The sequence below is a fragment of the Pipistrellus hanaki genome (assembly GCF_964339955.1).
Source record: "Pipistrellus hanaki genome assembly, chromosome: 4".
In the NCBI taxonomy this organism is placed as follows: Eukaryota; Metazoa; Chordata; class Mammalia; order Chiroptera; family Vespertilionidae; genus Pipistrellus; species Pipistrellus hanaki.
The window spans coordinates 6531265-6544364 of NC_140506.1; the positions used below are offsets into that span (position 1 = coordinate 6531265).

The following is a 13100-nucleotide window of genomic DNA, read 5'->3' on the forward strand; positions in this document are numbered from 1 at the left end:
TTCTACCACAATTAAAAAAATATATAATCTCTAAAAAATTAACCATGATGCCAGGGTCATGGTAAGTGATCAAAGAAATTAGCTGTTACCCTAGCTGGTTTGGTTCAGTGGAAAGAGCGTCAGCCTGAAGATCAAAGGGTCCTGGGTTCAATTCTGGGCAAGGGCACATAACTTAATTGCAGGCTCCTCCCCACCCTGGTCCCTGGCTGGGCTCATACAGGAGGCAACCAATTGATGTGTTTCTCTCATATAGATGCTTCCCTCCATCTTTCCCTCTCTCTTCCACTCTCCCTAAAAATCAATGGAAAAATATCCTTGGATAAGGAAGAAAGAAAGAAAGAAAGAAAGAAAGAAAGAAAGAAAGAAAGAAAGAAAGAAAGAAAGAAAGAAAGAAAGAGAGAGAAAGAAAGAAAGAAATTAGCTATTATAATTTGAATGTAATGGTCTCTTTACTAATTAATACTGCAAGGTTGATGAAAGGCAGAAGTTTTATTTTTCCAACTGAATAATGAGTGGAGGTGGGACAGCTGAGTTCACACTGAACCAATTCTAAATACTGGGTGGACGAAGTGTGGCTTGGTGAAATAAGATGCTTGAACTTTCATTTAAGAGGACCTTTGTTTTGGTCCTGAGCATACCAATAACAGACTGTGTGATCTGTAGCAATTCCTTTTGCTTGTCTAAAATTTTCTTAAAATGATTTGTCTCTAGATTTTCTTGCCCACTAAAATACATATTCAGAAACTATATTCAGTAACAATTCCACCGCTTTCCAGTGCCATACATATATGTGCTTCACAACGAACAAGTTTATAGTTAAGAAGCCAACATACTATAGGCAAACTGTTGACTATATATGAGTCCGTAGCACATCGTATTTGATTTCATAGTAACCACATGACTTCACAGTATTTTCCTACACAATAACTCTAAATACATGAGAAGTGTAAGTATAATGAGGTACAAAATCTAAAATGCCCAGCTAGATTAGTTTTACAGAACTTGACTGTTGAATTAGACTAGCTGTCTAGAACAGTTAGTAGAGAACACAGAGAATAATTCTGCCAAGTAATAGCACCTCAAAGAAACTATTACCAAACTTACTAGTAAAAATATTGCAGTATTCAAATAAAGTATGTGTATTCAAGGGAAACAAAAGAACTAAAAAGTTTTTGCACATCAAAGTAAACCATCAACAAAACGAGAAGACAACTCACTGAATGGAAGAAAATATTCGCCAATCATACATCTGATAGCATCCAAAATTTATAAAGAACTTATTCAATTCTCCGACAAAACAAACAAATAATCTAATTAAAAAATGGGCAAAGAACTTAAATAGACACTTATCCAAAGAGGACAAACAAGTGGCCAATAGACATATGAAAAAATGCTCAAAATCAGTAATCACCAGAGGAGCACAAACTAAAACCACAATGAGTCATATACACATACTTGTCAAAATGGCTAACATCAATAAATCAAAAAACAACAAATGGTGGAAATGTAGACAGGTGCAGCTGCTGTGGAAAACAGTATGGAGGTTCCTCAAAAATATTAAAAATGGAACTGCCATATGACTCACCTATTCCACGTCTGCATATATGTCTGAAGAAACCCAAAATGCTAATTGGAAAGATTTTATGCATCCTTGTGTTCACTGCAGCATTATTTACAATAGCCACACTATTAAAGCAACCCAAGTTCCCATCAATAGACAAGTGGATAAAAAGCTGTGGTGCAATATACAATGGACTATTACTTGGCCATAAAAAATGAATGAAATCTTACCATTTGTGACAGCTTGGGTAGAATCTTGAGGGTGTTATTCTAAGTGAAGTCAGTCAGAGAAAGATAAATACCATATGATTTCACTCATATGTGGAATCTAAATAACAATATAAACAAATAAATAAAATACGAACAGACTCATAGATACAGAGAACAGATGATGGTTGACAGAGCAGAAGGGTTTGGGGGCCTGGCAGAAAAAGGTGAAGGGATTGAGAAGTGCAGATTGGTAGTTACAAAACAGTTATGGGGATGTAAAGTACAGCATAGGGGATACTAGTACAGTCAATAATACTGCGACAGCTACATATGGTGCCATGGGGTATTAGAAATATTATAAAGTTTATGATTGTCTAGCCACTATGCTGTACACCTTAAACTAATATAAAATTATATTAAATGTAAACTGTCATTTAAAGAATTAAAAATATATAAACATATTTTAGAAACAAGTATGTGGATTCTTATTCTCATCTATCAGTCTGATAGTCATTTACATCCCTGGAGAACCCAGTTTGTAGAGTAATATTAGTCAAACCTGTCATCCACTTGTACAGAATTTAAACATGTTAAATGAGCTCCAAAATCTCAATAGATATGTACCAAGAACCTCGAGGAAGATGTTGTTTACATTTGAAAAGCTGCTGAAAACAGGGAATGATTACACAGCTGGCAGTAATTGAGTAAAATATGCATACACTTGCATCTGACATTTTCATATGAAAATTAGTCTCTTAAAAGTAAGATTCCTGACATAGAAACATCAATATACAGGATGTCCATGATAGCACTGTTTATAGCGGTAAAAAATTATGAATAGCCAGGATCCTCATTATCTAAGGCACATATGTCAAACACAAGGCCCGCGGGCCAAATCCAGCCCGCCAGGCCTTGCAATGTGGCCCGCACCGCGCTGTCATCACTGCACTCCGCTGTCAGTTTATGACATTGTCAGTTTATGACTGTTCAGTAAACCATTCGGCCCGCGATTTAGGCTGGATTTTAGATTTTGGCCCTTTCTCTGATTGAGTTCGACACCCCTAATCTAAGGAATAAAGAAGTGCACTCAAACAATATAATGTCTTTGTAGTTATTTAAAAGGATGCATCCGTGTGGCACCTTTGTAACAAGTGATGAACCAATAGTAGTACATTATTATTAACTAAAGTCCATAGTTTACACTAGTATTGCTTTGTTGCAAAATGTAAATAACAGGGGACACCCGATGTGGGTGTGGGTGAGGGGGTGGGTATATCGAGGTCTGTACTTTAGCTCAATTGTTCTGAAAATCTAAAACTGCTCTAAAATTCTATTATTAATTTTTAAAGAATTCGTAAAGCAATGTCAAAAATGAGCAACTTTCTGACTTGAAGAAACATCTTTAATGTTTATACAAGTTGACATAAAAATAAATATCACAAGTACCTTATTGTGATTATAAAGGACCAATGAGTGAAATGATTCTACACTCTAGGGTCTAGGCTATTGACATACCGTATTTAAAACATGGCATTATAAAATGGAAAGACAATATACCAAAATGTTAAATAAAAGTGAAAATATAATTTTCTTTAATTTTATCATTAAGACAAATTATAACAAATAAAACAGATATGAAACTGAAAAGTCACCATCCTTAAAAATTATAGTACACCTCTAACTATGGTAAATCTCTAAGATCAGACTTCTGAGATTTACTCTCAATGTGTAAAGGAAAACTTTTATAATATAGAAAATAAATTGTAGTAAAAAAAAAACAAAAACCCCACACACACTATCTAGACCATAATTACTTAGACCCAAAAATATATTTTAAAATTTGAACTTACCATTTACTTCTTTGCTTTGGGTGACATCTGTAATCTGCAGGGAGCAGGGAAACTTGGCCTATGAGAAATTAATTTAATATACCAGTTTAGTGTTTTTCAAAGATATTATTTTTGTTATTCAAGATAGATAATTATGAAGCAAAGGTTTGGTCTCCCCAATAAAAGTGAAGTCAGATAATAGAAAAGTAAATTCTTCATTATGTTAACAGTGCTTATAATCTTGTCCATGCTGAACAAACTTTTTTCAATGTGAACCTCAGAATGAAAGGTACGTGAGTGGTAATGACACACTGTCATCGCAGAGGTCTTCCGCACCTTAGCAGAGTAGTTGCCTGTGAGGGTTGGTCACCTGCCCTCCAGGTTATAGATGGAATCAAGCACAGTGGATTAGGAAGGATAATGATTCCTGCCTCTGTCATCATCCCTCAGCCCTAAATTTCTATATACTGATCACTAGTAAATACTCACTGACCACTGGTAAATACTCACTGATCACTAGTAAATACTCACTGATCACTAGTAAATATTCACTGATCACTAGTAAATACTCAATGATCACTAGTAAATACTCACCGATCACTAGCAAATATTCACCGATCACTAGTAAATACTCACTGATCACTAGTAAATACTCAAAAGGACTCCATGTCACATGGGGTAGGGGATGAGCTGATGAAAGGGACTGAGGAATGGGATGGGTGCAAAAGGGGCTTGGGATCTTCTGCTCTTTTATATCGGGTCTAGTAATAATTAATGTCGTTTTTAAACATTCATTTAAAATCTTGCTTGGCGTTGACTTGTATTGACATAACCTTCAAACACGTGGTATCTACAGAACGTGTGAAGTGCAATTAACAAGTTTTGCTTGAAAAAGTTTGTGTTTGGTTTGGTTTTTGTTGCAAAACTAGGGCTAAGAAGATGGCGGATGAAGAGCATATTCGGCACTGCATGCTTTACGAGTTTCAATTAGGAAGAAAAGCAAGTGAGGCTGCAAAAAACATCTGTAGTGCTCTTGGTCAAGATGCAGTTAGCGCCAGAAAATGCCAGTGTTGGTTTGAGAAATTTCGCGAGGGAAATTTTTCGTTAGATGACAAGAGTGGTCGAGGCCGTGTGTCCAATTTTGATCAAGAAGCTCTTCAAGCTCTTTTGGTGCAAAATCCTCAAATTACCCAACAAGAGCTTGCAACAACTTTAAATTGTTCACAAAAAACAATTTCCAATCAATTGCGTGCACTTGGCAAAGTCCAAAAGTTTGGAAAATGGGTTCCTCATGAGTTCACAGACAACAACTGTAATCAAAGAGTCACAATTTGCAGTTCGCTCCTCTCTCATCAAAACCGTTTGCCGTTTTTAGAGCAAATTGTTACCGGAGATGAAGAATGGGTGCTGTATGTTAATTTGAAAAGGCGGCCTCAATGGTTGGACAAAAATGAGGCTCTGCAGCCCACACCAAAACCTGACTTGCATGCGAAAAAAGTGATGTTGTGTGTTTGGTGGAATTTTAAAGGAATTCTTCATTATGAACTTTTACCATCTAACCAAACCATTACAAGTGCAGTGTATAGTGCCCAATTGGAAAGGTTAGCCCAAGCTTTAAGAGAAAAAGAACCCTCGCTGATTAATTGGAAGGGCGTAATTCTTCACCACGATAACACACGACCGCATACTGCAAGAATCACTGCTGAAAAACTGCGCCAGTTGGAATGGGAAGTTCTCCCTCAACCTGCATATTCTCCTGATATTGCCCCTTCCGATTACCATTTGTTTCGTACTTTGCAAAACTTTCTTCTTGGAAAAAAATTTAATAATGAAGAATGCCTCAAAAATGCATTGACCGAATTTTTTGCATCAAAATCACAAGAATTTTACAACAGAGGGATTAAAATGCTTCCTGAGCGTTGGGCACAAGTAGTAGAAAACAACGGCAACTATATTGTTGATTAAATTTTGTTGTATTGTTTAAATAAATTCGATTTAAAAAAGTATTAGAAAACTACATTAACTATTACTAGACCTAATAAATAAGAGGAGAAGAAATCAGTGGTTGGGGTGTCAGCTAAAGTCCGGGGTTTCATCCTTCCTCTTTCAATATGAGATATTTGTACATAAAATTTCAACTGATAGACATTCAAATACACCATTATTGTCAATAAAACTGATTTTAGATTATATGACTTGGGTTAAAAGTCAAATAGACTTCCTAAAACTTTTCCATATTTCCTCTCATTGGAATCATTACCAAGTAGTCCTAAATTTAATAGCCCTTCATCACAGGGGCAGGCCTCTTAAAAATTACAAAACCAAAAACAAACAAGCAAGCGAACAAAAAGCCTCTGTCTGCTGTTGGAAGATTGCTCCAAAATAGAGATGGGACCAAACTACATATAAAGGCATCCCAACCTCACAGCTATACCTAGAGTATGTATGTATCCATTTCTATCAGAACAAATAGTTGGCCTGTGTGCTAGTGATTAATAATGCAACAAGTGACCAGTTAGTCTCCTTGAGAAATGGTAATTTTTAGGTGTATCTGTTTTGTTTAATTAATTTATTTTTTAAAAAATATTTTTTATATTGATTTCAGAGAGGAAAGGAGAGGGAGAGATAGAAACATCAATGATAAAAGAGAAACACTGGTGATTGATCCCAAAACCTGGGCATGTGCCCTGACTGGGAATCAAACCAATGGCCTATTGGTTCATAGATTGATTCTCAACCACTGAGCAACACTGCCTAGGCTAAGTGTAACTATTTAAATTTTATTTTAATTTATTTTGGTAAGAACACTTAACATGAGTCTATATTCTTTTTTTAAAATATATTTTTATTCATTTCAGGGAGGAAGGGAAGAGGGAGAGATAGAAACATCAAAGATGAGAATCATTAATTATCTGCCTCCTGCATGCTCCCCTACTGGGGATCGAGCCCACAACTTAGGCACGTGCCCTTGACTGGAATTGAACTGGGGCCCCTTCAGCCTCCAGACCGATGCTCTGTCCAATGAGCTAAACCAACCAGGCATGAGTCTATCTTCTTAACAAATATACATTCACTGGTGGCAGTAGTTATATAAACTTTGGCCCATCTTTGCCTCTGTGACCACTTTTTTCATGTGCCAATACTGGAGTGGCCAATGGCTAACATCAGTGTGCCAAGCCATGTTGTACTTGGTGGTCTAGTGCCTCTTTATCGATGGCTGAGCTCTTGTGCATGTGAGCATATGATATAAAAATCTTCCTGTTCTGCTGACTCTCATAGGTCTAGCTACATACCTCTACTCCAATTTCTCTTTCCTGGATCTTCCAGTCTTTCTTCCAGGCCCTTGACTAGCATGCTAAATTATCTGATACTATTCACCAGTCCTCTCCTTGGATGTGATAATATTTTTGGTTTGGTATGTTGGCCAGAGAAAGGATAGTTTTAAAGGCTTTCTCCACTGTGATCCATATTGCCTTATAGGTAAAGGCGCCAAAGAGGGGTTCTTTCAACTCCTAAGTACGCCTAGCAGGGGTCTTCAAACTACGGCCCGCGGGCCACATGCGGCCCGCAGAGGAGTCTGATCCAGCCCACCAGGTTTTTTGGGCAGTGAGCGCATCCGAGGTGTTACAGTAGGAATTAGTAGTTCATATAGTCCGGCCCTCCAGCTCTCTGAGGGACCGTGATCTGGCCCCCACTTTAAAAAGTTTGAGGACCCCTGGCCTATGGCAATCACGGCTCTGGCTTTACAAGGGAATCTCGGTGGCACATCTCTCTGCCCACTGAGCAAACCTCATGAAATGTTTCGAATTCAGTGGATACCATGTTAAATTTTTTTTTTTTTTTTGGCGGGGGGGGGGGGGGGGGGGCGAAATATAGTTTGTCACACATTTACGAAGGCTCTAATAAAGGTAAAAAACTAAGTTTCTGATAATTCCATGTTACAATTGATTTCTGGTTTAACTGCTCTCCTCTCTTCTTTTTCTTCAACAATGGGATTGAACTGGCCTTTGTCACTCCTAGCAAAGCTCTCTATTTGTGATCCAGATCTGATGCCATCAACACTAATATTTCTTAAAAAAAAAAAAAAAAAAAAAAGGCAGGCAAATCACATAGTCCCTCTTCTCGGAATCTTTCAATAGCTCCATACCACTCCCAGAATAATCAAACAAAAAATTCATTGCAATACATCAAATAAGAAAGTTTAAGAACCAATACACTGGTAGTGAAAAGAAGAGAAACAGACAAAAATTTTTTGGAAATAATTTGCATAAGCTTTTATAACAAAAGTGATGGATGAGGAAGAGAAAAGTAAAGGATGATGCTAAAATCTCTAGTTTGAGTCAGATAGCAATACCATTCTCCATGAAAGAGAATAATGTATAAAAGTTATGTATAGATATGCATCTCTTCAATTAGACGGTGATCTGTTTGATAAATACACTAATTCATCTCTGTACTCCCTGTAGGATTTACTATAATATACTGCGTGTAATACTAGTTTCAAATAAGTATTTGATTTAAGAGTGGGTAAATGTGGACTACAAAAATCTTATCTACAGCACCACAAATCTACTGAGGTTGTTGGAGAAACGAGTCAGAGAATAAAGGCTGTTCTTCAAATCCTGACATTCAGATATCCAAGTAGGCAAGCCATGCTATATCACTAATATCAAGATAAAAATGAGTGTGTTTCTCCTTGTGACTCTGCATTGCCCAGAATAGGATTTATGTTTCCTTTCAAGACTATTATTGATGTTCATGGGAATGAGCAGGGCATCTGGGAGTGAGATTGTGTGAGAAAGAGAGACTTGTTCATCAAGCACATCAATCGTGCTAGAAAAAAAAAGTACAAACTTAGCGGCTTGTGAGTTAAAGTGCAATTTCAAGGCCTGAACCCCTCAGACTTTAGCTAAGTAGACTACTGAGTCTACCTCATGGCCAGGGTCAGTCTTTGCTATTTTATATTTTTGGGCAAGGGAGTAAATAATGGGACAAAGGATGACAGAATTCTAGCTAGAGGTGAAGGAAGGGACAAGAATGATGATTTTGAAAACTAAAGTGGAAGCAAAACAGAACCATCTATTTCCACAGTTAGAACCCCAAAGAGCATCCGAGGTCGAAGGAGATTATCACATCAACAACCTGTGAGTAAGGCAATCGCCCTCCCTGGAATTTGTCCAGGGCAGCCTGGCTCCTGGTTAGTGGGAACTGACAAGATATTTGGCACTGAAAAGGCATCGCAGAGGAGGATCACCACCCTGCCCAGGGTATCACCCAGGCGCACTAATTCACTTAGCCCGGGACTGCCACATCTTTCTTTTGTTTGCACCGGCATATGGGCAGCATTACGGGAGTAGCTATTGATATTTTGCTCTCCTGCATCTGTTGCTAACACAAACAACCTCTCCAGTCACTGTATTTATCCTTCTGCTTGCAGGGCACAGATAATGATTTTCAGTCCTGTCATGGCACATCTCGTAGCAACTCATGGTTGTTATTGTAAATAGGTCAGTTTAACTCCATCGCCTCCTGTAAATGTGGGGAGCAGTTCTCTGCATCTGCAGGCAGAGCTACAGTAGAGATGTTGGGGCCTCGGCTTGTAACAGTGGGAACTGGGGGTCACTTGCCAATGAGAGAAAACATGACAAGTATGACAAGTGAGCCAGGATGAGTAATAGGAAGGACAATTTATATCAAAACTGTCTCTTAAATGGAACAAATAGGTAAAGAAGAAATGGCATAAATTGGTAGGTGAACCTTACATATGGAAATATATTATTGTACCATCATGGGATTGATAATATTATTACCCAAAAATTGTAGCAATGGCCAGCATTTTTGTAGCTGTTTTATAGTTTATAAAGCAGAACAAATAGGAAACCAGTGTGGACAGTTTAAATGTTTTAATCTCAATATTAAAACAAAACAAAGCTGTTTGAGTTAGTCCTAGGACCTAAGTTTCCTTATACTTTGCCTACTTTCCTCTTCCTATAGGTCAATCCTAGCTCTTAAAATAAAAATCAAGCCAAATAAGCTAAAATATTAACAGTATAAACTAAAATAGTCTCATTATCCCTCTGCATATTTTCATCAAAAATATATAGAGTGTATATGCCATGGCATCGACTTATATGAAGATTATCAAGCTCATTTCCCATTGTGAGCACAGGTCTGAGTAAACTCAAAATCTCAGAACACATTGAAAAGATAATCAGAGTGTCACTGTAATATCTTGAAAGTTGAGGCTCTTGTCTTCAGAAAAACACACTCGAGTTTGGGAAGAGGCAATGGGTATGAAAAATCACCCAACTACCACTTGCTTGACTGTGAGTTTAATAAAAGAAGAAACTCAGTTCCTATGAGGCAATGTAGTTAAAAAAACAACAACACTAAATTAAAAAAAAATTAGACACACATTATCAAGCAAGAAGTTATGAAAAGAAAAATTGGACTGGGCGCGGGTAGTAAAGGGTAAAGGGGGTCAAATATATGGTGATGGAAGACGATTTGACTTTGGGTGTTAGGCACACAGTGCAATCAATATACAGATGATGTATCACAGAAACGTACACTTGAAATCTATGTAATCTTATTAACTAATGTCACCCAATACGTTTAATAAAAATTAAAAAAATAAGACATTTAATTATCCTCATCCTACTGCCTCATTATTTCTGCCTTTACTTCCTTGATATTTTTTCTCTCTCTTCTTTCCCACTGCCTTCTCCTGCTATGCCTTCATGAACTTCTCACTTTCATTTATTTTGACATATATTCTTTTTGCTTGTCTTTCATTTCCCTAATGTATTTCTGGGAAATTCAACAGGTGCTGAGAGATAGAATGCGTATGTGTTTTTAACAGCCATTTCTGAGGATTTCTGAGTTATGATTTTGAATTAATATAATTTTTAAGTGAATTCAAAACTATAGTGATCAGATAGTACACTTCAATCTGCATTATATTTTATAGTTACATTTTGCATGTGATATATCATATTTACTCAGCTATTAGAGTTTGACTGAAATGTGACTATGAGATGAATTACAAATTTGATTATTATCCAGATCCTGTGAAAAATACATGTATTCTATATCAATAGGAAGATGATCATTCAATATTATATGTTAAGTAGAGGCCCAGTGCACAAAATTCATGCACTTGAAGGGGGGGGGGATGTCCCTCAGCCTCACCTGTGCCCTCTCACAGTCTAGCAGCCCTTAGGGGATGTCTAACTGATGGCTTAAGCCTACTCCTTTCAGGGATCGGGCCTAAGCCATCAGTGGGACATCCTTAGTGCTTCCATGGAGGCGGGAGAGGCTCCCACCACCACCACTGTGCTCACCAGCTGTGAGCCCAGCTTCTGGCTGAGGTGTGCTCCCCATGGGAGTGCACTGACCAACAGGGGGCAGCTCCTGCATTGAGTGTCTGCATTCTGGTGGTCAGTGCATATCATAGCAACCAGTTGTTCCACTGTTCAGTCTACTTGCATATTAGCCTTTTATTATATAGGATATTGAAAATAATGTATTTTATTGATATCTTTTATGAAGAGAGAAAAAGGATAATTAAATAATAGTCTTGACTTAATTTATAATGTTTTATAAGCACAACACAACCTTTTCTTATGTTACAACAGTTTGACCACTAAACTTCAGGTTCAAAGCATAACCCCTTGATTAATTGGCATAGCTAAGAGACGGGCTTTTTAGCAAATACCATGTGGCAAGCTAGACTAAACCTGGAACCCAACCATTTTTCTCACTGATAGTTACACTTACTTTGGATTGGCTGTGTTTACCACTAAACCTAAAAATGTAATTTATTAAATCGCTATCAGTTTGAGAAAGGATAAATTTTTTAAAAAGTATAAAACACTATGATTTCTCAAAGTTACTCAAGTGGATTAGTGGTAAAATGAAAAAGGATCAGGTCTCCAAAGTAATTTTCCAATATAATTTTAATCCACCTAACCTGGCAAAGTCTACATCCACTGAAGACAAATGTCTTCAAATTCCTGCGTTATTGGAGCTTTATTTCTTTAATATTACAAAATTCAGAGTTGTTTTCTTTTCAGTTAGGGAGTTTTGATTTTCCCAACATTCTGTGTCAAAGTGTATACATTCCTTTTAAATCCTGATAAATAAAGAAGCAATCTATCATCTCTGATTTTATGTATGATAGCAAAAGTCTGGGCAAATATTTAAATAAATACTCATGAAGAACACTAAGATATGAGCTATAGAAATATTTATAACTATCCTTTGGAATTTTCCAAGGGAAAAGGTGCTTTCCCACCCTTATACCATGTAATTTCCAAATGGAGTTTGGAGACCAAAATAAAGCAAAAATTCCTCAAGGTCATCTGGAGAGTTTGCAAGGAAGCTAGGCATTGAATCTGGGCCTCCCTGATGGGATTTCTTTCTAATTACCGAATGTGTGTGTCCCATCCATGAAAGCTCCTTCCACCTTTCTAACACTATCCTGTCCTAGCTTCCTTCTTTCTTTTTGTTAATATTTTATTGATTTTTGCAGAGAGGAAAGGAGAGAGATAGAGAGTTAGAAAAATCAATGAGATAAGAAAGAAACATTGATCAGCTGCCTCCTGCACCCTACTGTGGATGTCCCCACAACCAAGGTACATGCCCTTGACTGGAATCGAACCGGGGGACACTTGAATATGCAGGTGGACACTCTATCCACTGAGCCAAACCAGTTAGGGCCTGTCCTAGCTTCTTAATACCTTCTCCCATATTGAAGTTGGTTTCTCTGACAATATTCATGAAATTCCAACTCCAGAAGTAGAAAGACCTTGGGGATCATTTAGGTCATCGTCTACACCTTTCATTTGCTTGTGGGGGAAAAAAGTAATTCCCAGAGAGGTGGAAAATACATCAAAGTTACTAAACTTTACATTCAGGAATAGAATTTGCATATCTTGCTTCCAGATTACTGATTTTTTTTTTCCAACAGAACAATTCTGGTCATTTAATTTTCAAATACACCTTCTTAACACTCTGATCACAGTTTAATATATGTATTTTTAGATTTACATAATTGTCATTTTAATCGGCCAATGTTAGTCAATCGTAATTTTAATTAGTTGGGTAAATAGGTGGTAAAATGATATAGTTGAAAAGGGACATGGTAGTGAGACATGGTGGTAGACTGACCTACGTATTATGTCTGAAATTTCAAAATTTAGTTAAGAACATAGAACAAAATTCCCTTAATGTTTCTCTTTTAATAAATAAAATTATAGTAAATTGCATGGCAACTGATGTTGCCATAAATATTATTTTCTTATCTTTGAATAGAGTAGCACATTAACACAATATTTCAAAGATAAAATATTATTACAGAAAAGCATATATTTCTGTAGTAGAAATTTTCATTTTAACTTATTATTTTGGCTCATTTTTATATAAAACTCCAACTGCTCTTTATAGAATTGTAATGATGTAAACAATCTGCAGAGAGGGCGATTGGAGTATATTTATAAT

The 13100-nt window shown here is 36.9% G+C and overlaps 1 protein-coding gene across 1 annotated transcript in view; it reads right to left on the bottom strand.

Annotated features, from left to right (window-relative positions):
• The window catches only part of DAB2 (DAB adaptor protein 2), a 277601-nt gene that overhangs the window by 222520 nt on the left and 41981 nt on the right, over nt 1–13100 (bottom strand). The window contains exon 2 of the mRNA XM_084880577.1: nt 3621–3678. Coding sequence (XP_084736703.1) covers nt 3621–3623 — 3 coding nt within the window. The 5' untranslated portion in view covers nt 3624–3678. The remainder of the gene's footprint in view (nt 1–3620; nt 3679–13100) is intronic.